The sequence below is a fragment of the Rhamphochromis longiceps genome, linkage group LG17, assembly GCF_057381845.1.
Source record: "Rhamphochromis longiceps isolate RC_006_pf linkage group LG17, R_longiceps_female_GT1.1, whole genome shotgun sequence".
NCBI lineage: Eukaryota > Metazoa > Chordata > Actinopteri > Cichliformes > Cichlidae > Rhamphochromis > Rhamphochromis longiceps.
In genome coordinates this window covers 23223550-23245609 of record NC_140573.1, presented here as the reverse complement: position 1 = coordinate 23245609, position 22060 = coordinate 23223550, and the positions used below count along the sequence as shown (strand labels likewise).

Below are 22060 nucleotides of genomic sequence, written 5' to 3'. Positions count from 1 at the left end.
CAGACAGAGAGAGGGGGAAATTGAGCAGGAGGTTAGCAAAGGTGATGGGCAGATGGACAGGAAAAAGGTGGAGTAGAGCACTCCAGCACGCTCGAGGGCAAAGCAATAAACGGGGCGCAGTTAAAAACCAATACCTGCTTATTAACTTCCCCACTCTCCTGGCTTGTAAAAAGCCAGCAGAACAATGTTTGTATTGGCACTCATCCCCTCCCTCGCTCTATCTCTCCTTCCAAACCCAAGGCCCTAACAGGCAGAGATGCAATCAGAGTGGAAAGCTGGACGGGGGCCAGACTGGAGAAAAGGGCACCGGTATTGGCAGCCATGTTGGTTTAGGGCAAAAAAAACAGTTGAATGGCTGCCATTTTTTGCGAAAAGGGATAAGTGAAGGGGGTCTGTGGTTTTATGTGATGAATCTCTCCCTGCTCGGTTCTCACAGAGGTGATGGCGGTGGCGAGAGCAAAGCGGAGAGGTGTAGGCTTCCTCGCCAGTTGGAAAAAAAACAAGAGAGAAAGAAAAATGACAGCGCTGCTTGTTGCTTCTCTCCCGGCCCCATCTCCATCACTCCTCTGATGTCTCTCCTGAAGATTTGTCAGCGATCCGTCAGCGCACTCGTACCAAATGTATGCATATGTGATTGTATGCATGCAGAATGTGTATATTCATGTCAGCTCCAGACATGCCTGTCATATTTCAGCGATGAAGTAATGTTTCTAGAGAAGATACAGGTCACAACACGAACTGAGTGTCAGAACAATTTTTCTTTTCAGTTTTCACCTCAGTTGTATCAAAAGCAAGGTTATCATTTACTTTTTCTTTTGGTTGATTGCTTCCGTTTTGTTTAGTTCCAAGAAGATCGTGGCCAGCAAACAAGATTATATTTATGAGTGTAGCTCAGCTTGCAAGGTAAAGTGTCATTGCTGTTGATGCTGAATGATAAGGATTTCACTTTTCAACCACTTCTTGTGCAGCCTATGCAGAGAAATTTGGGTTATTTTTACACTTCAGATTTTGAAATTGTGAAACTGCTAAAATATACGCTGCTAGTGTGTATGCATTAGAGGCTGTGGTTTGTGGATTCTTACATCTTTTGAGCCAGGCTAGCTTTTCACCCCGTTTCTAGCCTGTATGCTAAGCTAAACGAAGTGGAAGCGAGCTAATGTTTCTTATTTAGCTATAAACTCAGTGTAATAAATAAATATAGCCAAATATAGTCCCACTCTAGTGTTTAAAGCCTTGACTTTTCATTATGGATGTCTCCAATTTGGATTATTGGAGCCAGTGGTGACCATATGTGACAAATAATGGTGGTTAGTATGGTTGCATTGCAAATATACCAGCTAATTGATGCTCAAATTAGAATTTTGCTTACAAAAACTAGAGTGTAGGTGTCTTGAATGGTTCGTTAATACATTAGACCTCACTATAAGCCATATTGTGTGTCAGATTAAAAAGCCCTGAAAGGCAGAAACCTTATAAGTTTCAGTCATTATTCAGACACACAGAGGCTTGTTGAGCACCAATGGTGTCAAATTTAGATGCAGTGGCATCATTTACTGCCATCATTTTTTAACGTGAAGGGTTAAGGTTTTGAAAAGGGAGCATGCCGTCCCATGCCACACTCTTTTCTGAGATCCTAACCAAGTATTTTCTGTGAAAAGAAAAAGAGGGTGAAAGAGCAAAACATAAAGCTTACAAACAGGAAGCGGCAAGTGTTGTCACAACTGATGTGTTAAGGCACGAACGCCTAAAGATCCAAAGTTGTGCTCAGATCAGAAGCTGATGGCTCAGCTGATAATCACCTTCACAACAAGTTGGCAAATCATATAAAAGTCACTCTGTTTCACCTGCTATAGCGTGCCTACAGCTGTTGCTGCCTCTGCAAGCTGCTTTGCAACCCATCCCCAGCCCAGTTCTTCCTTTTAACTGCGTTTCTGAGTAAACATTAAATCTGCCGTAATTGTGCTTACTTTGCTCTTAATGAGGGGATCTTCCACATCTAGCTTATCGTGTATATACAGCTTAAAGATTCAGATCTGTCCTAGATGATGCAGTTCATATGGTTACTTTGAATTTGATCTTCAAAAACGAATAAATTCTGAAGATGTGACACTTGCTGTGTGGCGCAGGTAGAGGGCTTTTCTACACCCAGTTGTTTCATTACAACCTTCGGGCTGTTGTTTTGTGTGTGGACATCCATCCTCACACCCGTCATCTTTCAAACAATGGAATTTGTGACCGTTCATGAATCCAACCATTCATGCTTTCACAGTCAATAAAACTGCGTTCAGTTTGACTATTCAACCTCAGTAATAGCAGTGTCGCTAGGCAGCACGGCACATAAATCAGCAGGTGGATTAATCTATAAAAAAGTAAAGAGAAAAATAAAAAACAAAAAATAATGAGTTGTCTGCATGGCACACACACGTAGAGCCTTTTCGGCGAGGACAGATAGGCACGACTGTTTCTCTAAAACAACAGCTTTCACTAGAGTTGTTTCTAATGACGCGCTAATGAAGCTCGGGGGGGGTGGAGACAAAGTGTGTGCGTCTGTCTGCGTGTGCGTGTGTTGCCTGGAGAGCCATGTGTTCATCTCTCCAACTCTAATAGCACTGGAGAGGGCTAAATATGCTTTTTCTTCTCTCTCGCGCACACACAGACACACACAGAAAACCCTACCATAACCCATCTATTGTCGAAAAACATGCCCTGTACCCCTGGAGCGATGTAAAGCCATAAGACCCAACCCCTGCTGCATGGACTGATCCACACCCCTGCATGACTCTTGAGCACACACACAAGCTCTACACTTTCATGTGCTCGCAAGCATATGCCCCAGCACAGCCTGAGTTTATTGCATTATTTTTTTTCTCCCCCTTTCACCTTTTTTTAATGCCCCCCTCCTGGTCCTCTTCACGCTAACACGACGGCGAGACGCGTACACGAACAACAACAACACACGGCGAGTTAAAGCCTGTCAGCCTGCCTGTCAGACAAGGTTGTTTTAGATTTTCCACTAAATTGAACTCTTTCATTAGTGGCTGACAGATGTCTAAATGCCCAGTGTCTCCCCCCTCCTATTTCCACCCTTGACGCCCGCCGAGTGGGCCCCAGGGCTGCTGCTCCCCATCTGAAGCTGGGGTTGGAGGAAAGAGGGTGGATGGAGAGATGGAAGGAGGGGAGGGATGGTAGCTAATCTAGGACGTGTCCTCTGGAGCGCCCTCCAGCTCAGAGAAGTTCAGTCTTTTTATCCTTGGTTTTCTTTTCTCACTCCCTCCACCTCTTGCCCTCTCTCCATCCATCCCTCGCTCACTTTCTGTCTTTCTTTTGTCCTGTTGAGTCTCTCACTCCATCTCTGTCCTTCTCCATCGCTCCTTTTTCTTTGTGAAAAAGGATGAAAAAGCCCTTTGATTCACAGTTTCTCTCAAGGATATTTCTTTCTGACAGTAAGACGGAAGGGAGGGGAGGGAGGCAAGGGAGAGGAAGGTTGATTAGGGTGTTGGCTAGGATGGTGTGGAGGGGGTTGGGGTGGGGTGGGGGGGCATCAGACGCGATCAGTCAAGCCCAGTCCTCCATGTGGGCGGATCAGAGCGTTTGTTGAGCACCAAGCTTGATAAGAAATGTGGGGCTCATTAAAAGCTACCATCGTACTGAGACCACACACACACATGCAGGTCCCCACTTCCCTTACCTTTCCGCTGGTGAGATAATTAGTGATGCTCCACTGCCAGAGCACAAGCACAAGGTTGTGTGTGTTCGCACATCAAAGGCCCCTCATCAAAGTAAGTGTGATCTGGAGCAAGGTTAAGGTTTAAAAGCAGCAATTTACAGTCCAGAGACAAAAGCCATTTAATCGGTCATTTATTATTATTTCAAGTTGGCGGACAAAGCTGCAGACAGAACCGCCGACTGTAAGTGATAATGTGCACTATCAGTTTGAATGATGTGAATGAATATGATTCTTTCATGCACAAGGCCTGGCGGTCTTGAGACTCTCACTGTTCCCGTCTTTGAAGGGAATTCGTGAGCTCGCTTTGAAACAATCGAAGATTCTGGTTGCTTTCTCGCTGCAGGCCTAAGTGTTTACTGCGGCTCATTTTTTCCTCACGACAGTTGCATTTAAATGTAAAATAAAGTGCTGTGCAAAAGTCTCGAACCGCCCCGCATATCTTTTAAATCTTGCATCCAGAGGAATGGTGGCTTTTTATGTTTAAGTCACTTAATACTGACTCCTGAATCATTTAAGCATAAAAAGGGAGTCTACCTCGAGGGAAGAACCAGTATTGTGTCTTCTTTAGATGAATCTATGAAAAATGCTTAAACAGTTTCACAGGAATCGCTTGTTGGTTGCCCCAAAAAGTGATTCCTAAGCCTCTACTAGCCGAAGAAAGATTGTTGCCATGGTGTGTTTCCTTTCACATTTTGAGGAAACTTAAAATAAACAAAGAACAGATAATCAGTATGTAAAAGTCATGTCCTTAAGAAACTGTTAAAAAAATCCAACAAAGACCTGACACAGGACGGGCGAGAAGCATCTGGACACTCTAATCCATCCATCATTTATCCGTTTACTGTTCACTGAAGCCTCATCAGAAATGGGCTCAGTCAAGAAGCCATTCTTAAGGAGGGGAAACTTGGAGAAAAGGGCGAGGTATGCCAAATTACACAAGAACTGGACTGAAAATCAGTGGCAACAGGTCTGATGGAGCGATGAATGCAAATTTGAAATTTTTGCTTCAAATCATCATCATCAAGCTTCCCAGAGAGAGTTCAGACTTCTGCACAAATCTGTAAATACATTTAAAAATCTTTAGGATTTGGAAATTATTTTGAGTGTGACCATTCTTTTCCATTATTGTTCTTGTCTTTTAACAGTAAGTCCGGCTTTGTGGATGTCTTTCTATACATTTAAAACAGCAAAAACAGTATTTATGCTCTAGTAATATATTAATTTCATGTTAATATGACGTAGAAGCATGCAAATGAAGGACTACCAAAACAGTGAATTCATTTTAAGTTCAGATCAGATTGCAGTGGCCGTCTCAGCGCACTATATTGTTGGATAAAGACCCTACAACAGCATAGACAGATAGAAACCCAATGAGCCAATGCGGGGATTAAAAAAAAACATCTCTTTTAACAGAAGGAGACCTCTGGCAGAACCAGGCTCAGGGAGGGCCACCATCTGCTATGACCGGGGGGTGAAGGGAAAGAAAAGAGAAAAGAAGAGCATGAGACAACAAATACCAAACAGGACAAAGACAGATTTTAGGAAATCCTAATAGTGTAGACTATGTTTTAAATAACAACTTTTGTATTTGGTCAATCATACTCCCAGTTAGAAATGAATGATTGGCCCATATCTGCAGTGCTCTCTTGGCCACATTTGGCCTTTGGTGACAGGGCTGACTTGGAGTGAGCCTAGCATCCTCAGCTAAGCGACAAGTCCAAGTTCTATCAGCTGAATGTCTGATGCATTGTGACATTTTGTCCACATCTGACCCAATCAACATTTGCCAGCTCTGTAACTGAGCAACTGCTAAAAGTGGCCCAGTTAGAACCAAATGGTTCTGCTGTCAGGGCTGGGTATGACACTGTGTTTATCACAAGTCTTATAACTTATAGCTTATATGTGGAGCCCCAGAGTGAAGCCCCCACAACAGTCACATTGGAGCATGAAAAAAATACAAGTTTGTGCTGGAGGGAGTGCAGCGAGGTCGCTGCGGGTTGCTTCCATGTCTTCTGGTCATGCCCTAAGCTGAAGACCTTTTTAAACAAATGGTGGTGGATGTGCTCGGAGTAACACTTCTCCTTTAGGAAAATTCCTGAGGATATAAATAAAAGAGACTCATACTTACTGAAAATAATTATGGTTGCATGCAAAAAGGTAATTACTAAATGTTGGTTGCAGACAAGCCCCCCCACACGGAAACTGGTCATAGACATTATTAACATAATCCATCATATGGAATTGATTACCTTCTCACTGCAGCTGCAGAAGGAAAAAGGAGAGAGACTTTGGGAAAGATGGGATGGTTATACCTTAAAAGACTAGAAGCTGATACCTGTGCGATGCAGAGGACTAGCCGTGATTGTGTTTGAATGGAACATGCACCTGTGTAATATGTAATATGTGTAAGTAAAACAAGGCGATGTGTAGTTTGGAATATGTGAACATATGTGAATGTGTTAGTTTCCCTTGCCCTCTTTAGTTCTGTATGTAAAGTAAGATGAAAATCAATAAAGAGAAAGTATTAAAAAAAAGAAAGAAAAAAGTTTAACCAAACGTCATTGAAAGACAAACAAGTTTATTGCCTAATCTGCATGTTTTAGACATTCACTGGGTTTTTCTGATTCTGATTTTAACTTTGGTTTATAGTGGAAGGTTTCCCCATCTAATGAGGAGTTGTGGGATTTAGAAAATATCACTAAACTTGGAGTTTGTTTACAGCCTGTAGAAATCATCGGCGCATTTCAGTCACTTTGCGTGTGAAACTGGGATGTAGCCTCCAGGTCTGCAAAGGGAAACCATTGCCTTAAAACGGGCCTTAAAACTGCATTCTTTCCAATGGCCAGCAGGGGGCTCTGGTTATAAAAGAAGATCTCGGGAATGATTCTCGCAGTTTTACTCAGCTGCTAGATTTAAATATTATTTATTAGGTGTTTATGCTTTAGAGCCTGTCTGCTCTATAGTGTGTTAGCTACCATATGACCCTGCAGTGAGCCTTGGTTTCCGATCGGTGACGTCACCCAACTGGTTTTCGGACATCTAAGTGAGTGGTTGTCCACATTCATCTACAATAAACTGTTGGGTTTGTGTAGAAGTAAAAAAAAAAAAAAAAGTTAATACTCAGTCTAGATTCTTGTGGCAAATTGTACCCCTTAACCATATATATATATATATATATATATATATATATATATATATGTATATATTAGGATTGAAATACGATGTCACCTAGCTGTTAGATCATCAGCTGATACCCATTAATGGTCCACAAACTTTTAAATGAAATCCTAAGAAAACTAACAGACACAGACGTATGGAGGGCTACCAACAGCCATTTATCAGCTGCTACCTGTGTGTTTGAAGTGTGTCTGAGTGGTGCAGGGGGGAGGAATGGCCACAGCCTGTCAGTCGATGTGCGTTGTTTGTTTAAGTGCAAGCCCATTACACGTATCGCTGCTCTATCACAATAGCTTTCCACTCAACACTCAAGAAGCACCCGAGCCCACCGCAAGAAAAGCAGATGAGTTAACTCACACTGACTGATACACCAGCAGATTGACTCCTCAGCCCTTTAAAAGATTTCTCGCAGTGCCACGGAAAAAGCTCCCATGAAACCAGACCGCTGTAACCGCCCAAGGACCTGGGAAGTAGTCGTCGGCTATGCTAAGCTGAAAACAGCAGACGTGCGGCGGTGTAGGATATTAAGTTTGCCATGTAGTAAGCCGTGTGCCATCAAACATTCATGTGTTATAGCCTGGAGGATATTATGCAACAAGCTGAAAGGTTAGACCTCGGACAAGTGGTTTATAGTAAAAAAAAAAAAGAGCTGAACGGAGACGGTTGACCAGTATGCAGCTATTAGAGCAGCACACACCGGTGTTTTAAATATGTGTGTGTGTCTCCTCATCTTTAAATCCTGCTTGGCTCCTCACAGATCATTTAAGTCCAGCAAAAACAACAGTGGCTTATTAACTGCAAACACACACCCGTCCATTCCCACAGCAGTGTCATTACAGAGGCTCATTATCGAAATCAATTCAATTAAGGCCTGTAATTGCTGTAGTGAAACCCAAATGCTATCGCAAACAGAGCTGAAGTAAGGCAAACCTCATCGATGCGCTGACCCTCAGAGCGTGCGTGCGTGCATGTGTGCTCTTATTTAACAAAAGAAATATTAATCGCTTGTTTCAAATTAACTTCCCTAACCCCTCTTTTCTCTCCAAGTTGGTGGCAGCGTTTAAGCATATGGATTCATTGGGGTGGGGGTGAGAGGAAGAGACGGAAAAAGGAAAGGAGAGAGAAAGGAGGTAGCGGTGGGGGGCATAAACACAGGATAACTATGTTAAACACTTAGCATGGAGACGCAACGCAGCATAGCTAATGCCAAATCCCTCAATCATTCTGCTCACACATGCGCGCCGGGTTAATTGTTTACCGAGCTAAATGAAGTGGGGATAATGTAGGCTAACTGTGTGCTAAGCGCCACTAAGATGAGGGATATTGTAAAGGACAATTTGTTTTATAGTTGCTTGTTTGATGAAAGGAGAACGAGCATAAAAGTCACTCTTTGTCTGGGTGAAGGTGTTTGTCATAGTGATGACAGGTAGCAGAGTGTGCATATGTGTGTGAGTGTGTGCAACAGAGAAAGGTAAGTCACCTGAAGTTGACTTTTGTGGATCTTTCTGATGTACACTAACGACTACAAATCGCACAGCATCTCTGGCTTCATAAGGAGTAAAGTCAAACTACTGGAAACTGATTTTTTAAGTTGCTTCAGAAAAGTAACCCCTGTAAATATATATGTATCTACATATTATAAGTGCAGTTTAAAAACAGCAACACTATTTCAGCATCAACATGTGGCTCTGTTTGAACTTTTCATGACAGCCCGAACTTCTTAATTTCAGTAGAAGCATTGAGATTAAATTAATTCACCCGAATCAGAAAACCTTCATTTCCCATCATAAGAGAATGAAAATGTGTCCTTGATGTGGCTCACAAATTAAAGAGTGGAAGTAAAAATATGCTCTATGCAGAAAAAAAACTGGGTTGGCAAAAATGAAAGACAAATGTTTTAATTATGGCTTTGAGTCACACAGCAAAGTGCAATATGTGTATAATACACTGTTGGAAAAAATGTTTATTATGTTTCTTAAGCCAGCTGACCTTTGAGTCACTAATGCAAACTGCTTTGAAACCCACCTACACCCTGGGGCGCACTGACAGAGGCGAGGCTGCCGGACACTGGCGTCACCGGTAGGCAACGGGTGAAGTGTCTTGCCTGTCCTAGCCAAGGCTCGAACTGGCAACCTTCCGATTACAAGGCGAACTCCCAACTCTTGAGCCACGATCTCCCCTACAATGTAGGTTGTCATCACCAGTGTGTGAATGTGTGGATGACTGGATGTGTAAAGCGCTTTGGGGTCCTTAGGGACTAGTAAAGCACTATACAAATACAGGCCATTTACCATTTCATCACATGATGCCATCTGACAGAGAGTGAACGGCAAGTGGTGGTGTGCGATGCTGCACATTTTTGTATTGATCTAATACGTATACGCGGCTGACACTTAAAACTGTATGTTTGGAGAGCAGTGTATCTTGACTTATTAGATGAATCGTCATTAATTTGCAAATTTGGAACAAATTTTTATGGCCACTAAATCACTGTGATTGTGAATAATTAGTTAACACAGTAAAGTAGATCTACCAGCTTTTCATTTATTTTGAAACTGGGCTTTTTGGAGACCTGGAATGTAAATGTGCCCGTCTCTGAAGCAACTAGCCTATATGAAACGGACGTGACGGTCAACACAAAAAGGTTCAGACATTTGTCATTGATCCTAATACACTAGTATCGATTCTATCAATAATTGGATAGATCCGCCCACCTCTAATGCTGAGCATAAAAGCACCATAAAGCGAATCCAGCGATGCCTGCTTTGTGTCTGTACTGTGCATGAACTCCCAGGACAGACCTGTCATCACAATTAAATAACTGCAGATGAAAAATCTCACATCTACAGTTGCATGTACGTCATCACATGAATTAATTTATCCAGTTAGTTTTGAAGACGCATCTTTTCTTTAGTGGAATCAAAGTATCAGTAAGTGTTTCTTGAAAATACACGTGCAGTGTTGTTTGTGTGACTGTCTGGAGGTCAAATGTGCGCTGCTACGCCTCTTACTTTGTGGATGTGTTTGCTTGAGAAATACTTTTAGGTGTCTGTGTTTGCGGGTGCGTGCGTGTATGTGGGTTGTGTGTTTGCCTGCATGCACGCATGAGTGGTCGTATGCTCTCGGTCACTGATATTGAATCCCAACTGTGAGGGCCATCTGTCTGACTTTGACCCAGCAGCTCACCGTCACACCTTCAGAGAAGAGGGAGGAGAAGGAGTGTGTGTGTGTGTGTGTGTGTGTGTGTGCATAACACAGGATGTGAAACAGTGTTTGTGTGCTGCCGTATAAATTTTGGCATACACACTGTGTTCATGTGAACTTGGCTGTTGCTTTGAAGGTGCTGACCGCTGGCAGAGGGCATACACATCCACAGCGGCACACTCGCCATGCACTCCTTACACAACACACACTCGTTCTATTCCCAGCGTGAGCCTCGAGTCTGTCCTCTGGCTCCAGGACAAGCCGACCTCTGACCTTTAAAAACACCAGGGCATTCCTGCAAGACGTCGGCGGGCAAGAGGAGGCGACAGGATAACGTTAACCCAAGAGCAGCAGTTAACATTTAGGAAGTGTAGGGTTTCCTGCACACGATACACAGGGAGGGGCTATTTTACAGCCAGCATGGGGGGTTGGGAAGGGGCCATAGGCTGTGTGAATGCAGACCAGGTTGCTGGGGCTCTGTACATGATGAGAATGTAAAGATAAAAAGACTGAAAGGAGGTGGCCTGTGGATGACATTTCATCAGCTAGTCCGACAGATAGACACTTCGCCTCAGACAGGAAGCAGGAGGTGATTAAAGAGACTGTCCTATAACTGGAAGGTCATAAAATCCATCCAGGCTGCCCGCTGCACTCTGATCCTTCTGCTGTAATGTAGACTCGATGGTTCACTCAGGTGGTTAAAAAAAACCTTCTGGTGATGGGATGAGTTAATCTTGCATCATCAAAACTTGCTTGTGGACCTCAATCTCAATATATTTTGCACAAGTGAAAAGGGAATTGAGCAGTTGTGCGAAATCTAAGGACAAACCCAAAGAGAAACCACCTACTAATCTGCTTTTACAGCATCTGTGCATTTTGTTGCTAATAAAACTGTAGCAGACTGTGTAGCCACTGTGACACCACTCATCTCCACCTTGTTGTTTAGAAGCCAGAAGTAACCATATTTGGAGGAGAAGATGAACTGCTAAATTATCAGCAAACTTGGCTAGGAAGGCTCTTTCATAGACTGTTTGGGTGCACAGATGTCTCCGACAGACACTGGCTTGTTAGTGCTAAGTAGCGGACCGATAAAATGCTACAACTCCATTCACCAAGCCACAAAGCAGACTTCTTGGACTGGCTGTATTTCATAGTAGATCATATTCAAATTTTCTGAAAGGTTCCAATATCACAAACTCCACTGAGAGGTCCGGTTCAGTGTAGACTAGTAGACAGAGCGCAGCCCACTCACCACTCACCTATCATTCAAAGCAGCCATGCTCTTATTAATACCTCGTTTTAAAGTTACAGTGTGTAAATCTACAACAAGATGTGTGTAGATTGCAGATTGCAGTCAAGTGAGTTCTGTTTATTTACCCCTCCCAGTTCAAGGGTATAATCCTAGCTACAGCGGCTGTAGGACAAACATGTTTTAATCCGCCAAGAATACTCAATTGAGACTGTAGCCAATAACCGCTGTGGCTAGCCAGTGCGTTTCCACCAGATCCAGATTTACCCTGGAGTTTTTCCCTATCTGTAGAAGGAATTCACTCCACTGTTTACCTCAGCTGTCAATGCTGGGTGGAAAGCATCTGCCTTTATTTATTCTGGAAAAGGCTGTGAAACTTTGTGAAAGGAGTCCAGTATGAGTCAGTGAGCCACAGTAAATCACTTCTGACCAATAACAGTGATACTGCAGTGAGTGATATGCTGAACTGTCAGTAGCATGGCTGTTTTGTTGCTGCTTGCTGCTGGTAGTAAAACAGTCTTTGAAGTGGCCCTAACACTGAACTCTCATATTAGCATTTTAACATGGCACTCTGTGGGGATTGCCTCAAGTGGCCATTACAGGAACTGTACTGGAGATGGTGGCTTATGACGGATATCTGATATTTACTGCGCTAAAGAAAACCTGAGAGGGAGTAATGGAAACAACATGTTCAATATAGATAAATGACCCTCATGTATAGATGCAAAGTACAATTTTTTGATTTCTGGCTAACTGAAAAATGAATACATATGGTTAGGTACATTATTTTGTAACCACTATGCCAACTGTTTGAGTGAAAAGACACATCCCTCCATAAAACCACCTCACAACCAGCAATGGCCTGTGTTTTTGTATCTCTCTTTATTATCGCAGCGCCTCAGACGCAGGAGGGCCTTAATTAGGCTTTTTTGTGCATATCAAGTTATTATTTTGATCAGGAAGTTTGAGGAGAATCAGGTGTAAAAAGTCGGCGTGTCGCAGCTGTTATTTGAGTTTGTCAGAACATTTGTTCCATTTTCAGAGCTGCTCGTTTCATTTTCAGATTGGAGGCGCATCTTGTGAAAATTAAACCCAGGACGAGCCCGCGTGTTCAGTTGATTTTTTTTTTTAGTGTAATCATATAGATTTAATGAAGTTTAACAATCTTAAAGCTACTTAAGGGAAAACAAAAAGGTAATGTGTATATTAGGAGGCTCCCAGTTCGAACAACAGGTGATCACAGGTTTAGTTTTTAACGCTAGCTGCTCATACATGATTGACGCTAAACTTAAAGGCATTAAAGGTCGCTGATTTTAGTTACAATATAATCAAACCCCTGAATACGCTTACAGTCATCACAGACTGTGGTTCCCATGTAGCTGCTGTCCAAAAACAGCAAATCTGGAGAATTTAAAGTTTGTAGCATGCTAATAATAATAACATATTGCTTTAAAGCGGCTAAAAGGAGCTATTATTATCAGCAGTGGGGGTTTTAAACAGTAACAACACCGCGGCTCGGCAACTCATTATTACCGGCGTGAGCGGTGACTTTCCGTCTGCACATTAATATGTAAATTAAATGTTAATCGATTTTCAAAGGTGTGCATTTATCATGTATTTTACAGCGGTGCACAGTGTGACTCAGTCAATCAGAACCGAGCTATACGCAGTTTGCAACAAGGCAATTCAGGCGCTCGAAAAATGATTAAAAACAAATGGTGACACTTTATTTCAAGTGCTCTGCGGATGCACTACAAGCAGATAATAAGCCCCTTAAAGCACATGCAAACTTTCACTGCAAATAATCAAAACATCGGGAAATTGCGTTCAATTCAACTTTGTGTCATTAACTGTACAGCCGCCCTCTGAAGGATTTCTCATTTTTCCTATTTTGTAAATCTTGTTGTTGATTAATTATTACGCGCTGGCTTAGAGTGGCTTGTGAAAACCACTTCAATTAAAGATTTACCAAGAAAGCTGACTCAGTTCTTGGCTGGAAAGACGGGAGAATTAACACTCGCGTAGGCTAGCAGCAGGTAAACAGGAAGAAGATTAAGCTTCCTGGTGACTAGACGCATACATTTATGAAGCTAAATGCCAGCGCAGCATCAAGGCGGCTGCACACGTGGCTTCACGTTGTGGAGGTTTTTTTGGTTCTCTGGGCTTTTTTTTTATGAGTCTGAGCGCACCCAGGACTTAGTAGTTGTGCCGGGCTCCCGCAGAGCACATAATTAATGGCAGGCTGTGGCTGTGGGGCCGCCAGGCGAGAAGAAACCTCGCAGTGGAATTGTGGGATAGCGGAGGAGAGTCTTGCTTTGTGGATCTCGGCGGGAACTCGCCAAGATCAAACATGTCGACAGCGCCACCCGCCCACCAGGCATTTTGTGTAGACAGACCTGAGGAGGAGATGCCTGAAAGCCAGACGTAGTTTTTGTACTTGTGTGTATGTGTGTGTGTTTGTTTGTGTGTGTGTGTGTGTGTGTGTGTGTTTGTTTGTGTGTGTGTGTGTGTGTGTGTGTGTGTGTGCAGCTTTTGGCAGTGTTTTTCAGGAGTGAACGACAGCAGCGCGGCGGATGCTGTCGTGGCTTTTGTTTTTGTTTTTTTGTTTTTGTTTTTTGCCTTTGGAGGACAGACTTTGAAATGGATTAACGAAAACTGACTTGATGTGACTTCCAGGTTTGCTTTGACATGACTTTGCTTCTTTTGATGTGGCTTCAACACCCCCCCCCCCCCCCCCCTCCTCCACACACACACACACACACACACACACACACACACACACACACACACACACACACACACACACACACACACACTCCTCATCCATGTCCCTGCATCTGTCCTTGTGTTAGTGATACTGTACTGAGACTCCAGCCTGAAGGGTTGCCGATTATTTCTGACTGTCCACAGTCTACAGCTCTTCTTCTGTCCATATGATATATGATATGATATTTATTATCTTTCCTCCCTCTGGTTGGATCCACTGTCTCACCATGTCTCACTTTTTCTTTCTTTCTTTCTTCTCTTTAGGTCGTAATTTGTCTTTCTTTCTTTTTCTTTTTTCTTTCCTTCTATTATATTATTTTCAGGTTGTTATCTATCTATCGATCTCTTTATTTCTTTAATTCTTCCTTCTGCTTAGGTTCTATTTTTTCCTTTCTTTGTAATTTCTTTGTAATTTTCTTCTCTTTAGGTTGTTATCTATCTTTCTAGTTATCTTTTTTCTTTGCTTTATTTCTTGTTTGCATCTTTTCAATTAGTCTTTCTTTCATCTTTTGGTCTTTCTTTTTTCCTTTTCTTCGTTATTTATTTCACACTTTCTTCTCTTTAGTTTGTATTCTTTCTTTCTTACTTTTCCTTATGTTGCTATTTTTTTTTTAATTTTTATCTTACTTTCTTTTTTCCTACCTTTGTTGTTTCCTTCCTTCCTTTTTTCTAATTTTCTCCTGCTTCTTTATTTCTTTCTCGCTTCATTCTTAGGTTTTTTTTGCTTTATTTCTTGCCTTTTTTTTCTTTCTTTGTCTCCTCTTCTATTTGATGATTTTCTTCTCTCTTTCTTTCTGCCTTTTATTGCTACATTGTCTCTTCCTCATTCACCACTCACTGCTCCCATCAGGCAGGTTTGGGAACTAATCAACAGACTAGGTGTGTGTGTGTGTGTGTGTGTGTGTGTGTGTGTGTGTGTGTGTGTGTGTGTGTGTGTGTGTGTGTGTGTGTGTGTGTGTGTGTGTGTGTGCGCGCGTTCATCTGGGACAGGTCTGGGAGACGAGGAGGGAGGGGAAAAAAGCAGAGTGAGGATGATAAGGAAGCGAGCAAGAAGGGAGAGAGTTGGGATAAAGGTGTGTGATAGAATTGGAAGATCAAAGCCTTCTGTCACAGCGTGACTGAGCCCAGGGGCGTTATGGGTAAGACGGGGCGCATACACACCCGCACGGACACACACACACATTTATGCACGCTCGCGCAGACACAGACCTACTCACTCACGGCTGGTATTTGACTCTGAGTGTGATTGATACTGGGCTAGATTTGGAGAATCACTGTCATTCGTCTCTCCGCAGATCAAACAGCCACATAATCTCCCATAAAGGAAAGAGAGATGGAGGGAATAAAAAAAGGGACAGAGGAGGAGAGCATGAAGGAGGGCGAGGCGAGGGAGGGGGAGCCGTCTCATCTGTGAAGTGTTTTTTTTTGTTTTGTTTTGTTTTCCATAAAAGAAGACTCACCACCTAAAAAACCCATCCATCATTCAGCTCCATTAAACTGCTTCTTGGATACATCAGAGAGATATCCAGGATCTAAAAAGACGAGTCTAAATGCAGGCATTAAACCCCATTTACACCTGCTAAAGACGAGCAATCTGTTTCTTAATACTGTGCGTGTGGATAAAGAAAGAAGAAAAAAATCGCAAAATGTAAATACTTACACAATGCACTGCAGTCAGAATGCATCAAGATAAGCCGGGCTGGGTCTTCAGTTGGTCTGGATCATACTGAGATCAAATCAGGTCTAAATGACAGCTGCAGTTTGATCAAGGAAAGAAATCCCTCCAGCAATTTCAAATGTCTTTTTCCTGCTATTCCAGCTGTCTCATGCAAGCCAGTCGACAACCTAAAGGCAGCCAAAAGCCAAAGAAGGATGTGCAGGACAGTTTACTTTGAACTGGGGCCAACCTTGTGTGCAGTAAGATCCAACGTTAATCCAAGCAGAATCAGTGCAATAAGAATGACTGTTAACAGAAAGGCCTAATGCGAAAGTATGTAATCAGATCACACTTTAAACCACTTCCTAGCTGACAGGTCGGCGATCTGTCAGAGCTCAAGCATGTGATAAGCTTTTTAATGTATCTCTCAGTTGAGTGGTTAAAATATGTCTTTGTGGGAAAAACAGTTGAGAAATGATACCTCAAAAAAAGACTGTGCTAGAAAAACAGCAATGACTGGAAGTCCAGTTCAGTTCTATGACTACGTGGGTCCCGGGCAGGCTTCAGCTTTGGTTTTGTGGCAGGTGGCTCTTCCTTGACCCCTGCTGTGTCCAGCCTTTGGCTCTGACCCTGGAAATCAATTTTAGCCAGATGTTCAGCTGGTGTAAAGCTTATAAAGTTTGAGATGCCTTTGGTGTCTGTGGTGTGTGGCACACAACATGGTACTAGCCCAACCTGTCACATATGGACAACTGTTCAGGAACCCTTGGCGTAACATTTATATGCACTGGGTAGTTTTGTCATTTTAACCCAAAGCTCTTTTTTAATACCAACCAAGCTGTTTTTGGTGCCTACCCTTTAACACAGCAAGTAAAATCAAAAGTAAAAATAAGGTTAAAAAAAGAATGTCCAGTCTGCCTGCAGTGGGCTCTTTTACCAGATGGAGGCAGTGTATAAGGTATTTGGTACAACCGGGCTGTGGGTCACTCTTCCTTTGTGCTGTTGTTAGTCCATCTGTGAGCCGCAGTGGAAAGCGACGTTCTAACTTCCAACATACAAAGTAAAACTGAGTGTTTAAAAAAACATAAAGAGTCCACAGCAGTCGCTGTCACAACTTTTTATGCTGAACTTCTCGATCTATGAAGACACATCACCACTTCCAAAACCTTGGAGGACCCTCTCATCGCCCCTTGTCCGAAAAGAAGCTTGTACACAAACAGACACATTTGTGGGATGATAACGTTCGGTTAACGAGGACTTGGTCTCTCCTTAAAAACAGTGCAAAAGACAATTTGGGATCTTTAATGCCATTAGTTTCTGATAGACACCACTGGGATGAGAATCGATTGAACAGTCAGGCCCAAGCCTGGTCTAGAGTCATATGTTGTACAGGAAATCATCCATGTCTGATGAGTTGAAAATCCTCCGGTTTTAAAGAGGGGTGGTGCTGTAGAGCGAGCAGGAGACAGGAAACATGATACCCTTTGACCAATTCTGCTCTAATGTCAGACTTCATACTTCAGATCTAGCAGAGTAATATCTCTTACCATCTGAACCATGAAGCAGGTTAGGAAGCCTGAAACATAATGTCCTCTCCAGCTGATCATGCATCAACGTTATCATATACAACCCCGTGCAAGGATTGAGTTCATGTCTGTAAACCAAAGTGAGTCAGTGATTTGTGGAAATAAACTCTTTTTAGGTCTTTCTTCTGTGACAGTGACAGACAAATAACAATGCTGAAATATTCCAAATATTGAAAGGTTATGTTTATATGCTAATGTCTCTCAGTGTGCAGCGCACCAGCACCAGCATTTTTCATGCTGGCGGTCATCTGGCCGACTATTGTATGAAGCTTTTATCTCCACAATAATCAGTTGCAGTTGTTGAAGTGAGTGAGCGGACTTCTTGCAAGCAAACTGTTATCTTCCATGTGTTTATGTCCCTGGGTAGTTATTTCTAAGCGATTTAGAAATGTCAAGCAGAAAACCGCTTGCTCTTCTTCTTCCTCCTCTTCTTTTTGGGGCTTCTTCCTCTTTTATTTACTTCTCGGTTTTTGCTGATGTGCATCCTCCTTGTACTTTCCCATGCTCTGGCTCTTGCATGTGGTCTCATTTCTGTCCTTCCTCTTGCCCTCTTGACCCCTATATCTTCATCTCCTCCTCGTGTTTTCTGGCATTTGCTAGAGAAAACCGGTTTAGATGCTCTACCGCCGCCCTGCGGAGCTGAGCGGCGTACTGTGTCTCACACAGATTTCTATCTGCTGTGGGAAAACCAAAGCAATTGCCGCCATATTTCTTATCTGACAAAAGCATCTCTATAAAACATGTGTAATTAACAGAGTATGAAATCCTCTTGGGATTTCATTTGGATGTGAAGAGACAAAGTGAATTGCAGCATTCGTCATATTGTGTTTTAGGGCATGTGTACCGATATTTGATGAGGCGTTTTTTTGTCCTTGTTTTCTGTCTCTACAGATGCACCACCCTATTCAGATGAAACCTGCAGACAGTGAGAAATCTAATGGTGAGTGGCACTGCACACATGCACAGCGACAGACCCATCAATATCACATACACACATACACATGCATGCATGCATCAATAGCCTTTTTCGAATTTTGCTTGGTAATGGCTATCTCTGCTTGATTGGCAGACAGCGCGGGGGACTCGGGGAAAAGATTGAAACATAGAGCAGAGGAGAGAAAGGGGGTGGGATGGGGCAATACTGATATATATAAATATATTTTTCTATGTGTGATGAATTATTAAGGTGGTTCATAAGGAGGTCAGTGAAAGTTGAATCGTTTTGGCCTCGTTGTGAACCGGCCTCTCTCCCCTGTGGCTGCTCACTCATACAAACATGTTGTATGCACTCTCCTCTTGCCACACACGCTCTCCCTAATGCATCTATTACACACATGCGCGCGCGTGCATGCACACAAGCAGTGTCGCACACCCTCGTCCTCAGATCACCCCGTTCCCAAACTACATACCGCAGATCCAGCTCTGAATTGATTTCCTATACCGAGCCTCATCCTCCATTCCTTCTCATTCAAAGAGGAAGCTGTTGTACAGTGTGGAATACCAGTGGATGCATCTTTAAAGGGTAGGCCTGCTGTTATCTGTTAGCTCATTTATAAATACTTCATCGCTTCTTCTGACGCATTTTGTTGAGCGAAGATGCAGACCTTGAAAAATCAACTCACAAATATGTTATAAGTTAGTTCCTTATTTATTTCCAGACGGTCACTTTACTTCTTACCATTACTCAAACTGTTGGACTCATGTTTAATTCCATTGCTTCAACTGGACGTGAGCTTTCAGTCATGGACAACGATATAACTGCCGTAAAAACAGAAACCTGAAGCTGATAAACACCTATGTCCCACTAAATCCAGGAGGAAATAATTTGGTTTCTTTGCCATAAAACGAAGACGTTGATCAAGCAGAAGACATGTTGAAGGAAAACAGTCGAAAGTGTTTGCAAACACAATAGATAGCTAAAGTTATTAATATGAAGTTATGAATGACATTTAGCAACAAATGTGACTATTAGTTAGCAGTTAGCTGCTAGTGACAAGGCCTGATTAACAACTAAAGTTTGGATTAATAGTTAACAAACTGAACAGTAATAGATAAACTCAGGGAAATTGGTCACTAACTATCATAACATAATTACCTGTTCAATTAATTAGTAACAAAAAGTAAAAGCTCCATTGTTTTAATGTTAAGCTAAAGTTATGGGCAGCTAAAATGAATTAAAAAGTCCTGATCCTATTTAAAATGAGTTCAAATGAACTTATTAGGGCATGATTGTGTAAGGCAGCTGAAAAAAGATGGAGACCGCTGACTTAGGTGCTAAAAACAATCATTGTTTCTCATTTTCCCTTGCAGAGTTTAGCTTTTATGTACTCCAGAGGTCATGTTATTAAATGGCAGGACTCTGGGAAGTTATTTCTAAATAGTCAATCTGACTTTTTTAATTCTTCTTACAGCCCATAGCGGATGTTTTCAGTACCAAATCTGAGCTAAACTTGAATGTCAAGCAAAAAAATTTAATAACTCTTTTTTTTTTCTTGACATTTTTAAAGTAAATACACTGCTGTGACATTTTGTTCTTCACACTATGAGGTAATAACTCGGGCTTTCCTTACCTTCTCGGTAAATTTACACAAGAGCAGTTATTTTCACACATTTTGCTGCTCGGACTCCAGCTGCATCAGAAATTAGCGCGACCCAATTTTTGCGGTTCAAAAAAAGTAAAAACAAGAGTGCAGTTTTGAAAGAAAAAAAACATCTAAGCTTCCTCGGAGATTTGCAGTTTTGCTGGATGAATAACCAGAAGACCCCAATTTGGGGATTTTTTGGTGTGAAATGGTTCCCATTAGAATTATGTAGTGTGGCAGCGCATTGGGTATGTGAAAAATCTGGCAAATGAAATTAAAATTATTTAGACAGTTAAGTGAGAAAATGTAGGTTTTTGCAGTTTGGATGAAGTGACCCTTAATGCTGAGTAATTGAGCGGAATTTTGGTTTGGATGAGCTGCCCATTTAAAGCCAGCAATACTACATTTAATAGCATTTCTTGGACACATGCAGAACTCACATGTACGTTAAATGCAGCTCATTTGCCACAGCAGCATCACAGAGCTTTCCTTCTAGCCTGCCATGTATGTCACTGTCCACTGCAGGGGAGGAGAGCAAAATGACAGCATCTGGGAAGGCAGGGGGAGAAATGCTTATAAAAGCCATCATCCGCTCCACTCAAATATATGGCCAAATATCACTTTATAAGAAATAACTGTCAGGGTAAGGATGGTGGAACTTAATAAAGAAGCCGCTGCTCACAGTGGGAATGGTGAAATATAGAGCAGACCATACGTTACACGTCCATCCATTTAACGGTAATGACCTTTAATAAACCCAGTGTTAGATCCGCTGTAACAGTGACGTATGGCTGCGCAGAGCTTTATTAGTTTAGCCAGTGGAGATGGAAGAAGAGAAAGAGACTGAGAGAGATAACAGTATTGGTTAATCTTGTGCGTATGTGTGTGGGGTTTTTTATTTAACACTTCCCTAAACCTTTGTGATTCTTTCTTCGGCATCTTTTAACTATTTTTGGAGCTCAGCGTGAGCCCGCTTCTGCTCCGATTTATCCCCGAATGCAAAACCGACTCCTGATACATCCCAGAGCCGGCTTTATGAGTCTTATCACCCGCCCGCCTGCCTGTGCGCCTCGTCCGAAAACAGAAACAGTCAATTGTAACGATATCTCCTCTCTTTCTTTCCTATCGACACAGAGTAAATTAATTACATTGCTGTTAGACTTGTGGTAATCTTTCTCTGGAGTGATGCGCGCACACACACACACACACAAACTGTGTGTACAAAGGAGTTAAAGCTTTTTGAAGCAACACTTATCTTGGCAGCGTATCCCGATGGTTTGTTTTTTAAACACACAAACAATTCAAACAGCAAAATAAACAAGTGCGCTATTGATTTCCCAGAGTGCAACAGACCGCTTATCTCTTTCGCCTTGCGGTAAGAGCTGACAGTTTCCTCATTAAAAATGAATTGGATTAGCATTACATTGAATGCAGCGGGAACACATAAACACACACATGCGCGCATTGTTTCAGCGAATGAATGTGGGTTTCACTCTCAGCCTAATTCGAACTTAACGCCTCGCGCTGGAAAACACACGGGGGCAAGTTTCTCGCCTTCACCTGCAGCCGCCTGCGCCCGTTCCTCGAGATTGCACCGGAGGAAGGAGGGATTGTGTCAGCAGAGGAGATGGAGAGAAATTCACGAGGGAGGAGGAAGGAGGATAGAGGAGGAAGGAGAGGTGGAGGGAGGGAGGAAGGGGGTGAGAGAGGACAGGCTGAAGAGTCTCAGCAAGGAGCCGGTGTTGAAGTGATAATGAGACATTGATCAGAGCCTCACAGATGGCATGATGAAATACATGAACTCTGTCTGTCTTCATCGCTCTCCCACTGTCTTTTTTTCTTTCTTTGACTGTTTCTTTTGATTGCTACATTTTTTTGTCTCAATCCATTTTTCCACATTTCGCTCTTTTTCATTTTTATCTATTTTTTTATTTTTTTATTTTACTCTTTGTTCTTACCAATCTTTTTTTCCACACATCACTATTTCACAGCATACTCTCCTTGGTATATATATTTAAAAAATGGCTTTGAATGTGATTATCCGTAAACTACACAAAACAGAAACTACCCTCAAGCAAAGAAAATATTGGTCATCTGAAATTGGAACTGCTC

General features: G+C 42.3%; 1 protein-coding gene across 15 annotated transcripts in view; it reads left to right on the top strand.

Annotated features, from left to right (window-relative positions):
* The window catches only part of celf2 (cugbp, Elav-like family member 2), a 243829-nt gene that overhangs the window by 167733 nt on the left and 54036 nt on the right, over positions 1-22060 (top strand). For all 15 annotated transcript variants that reach the window (XM_085387809.1, XM_085387806.1, XM_085387808.1 and 12 more), the window contains one exon: positions 18258-18306. In XM_085387809.1, the coding sequence (XP_085243935.1) occupies positions 18258-18306 (49 nt within the window). The remainder of the gene's footprint in view (positions 1-18257; positions 18307-22060) is intronic.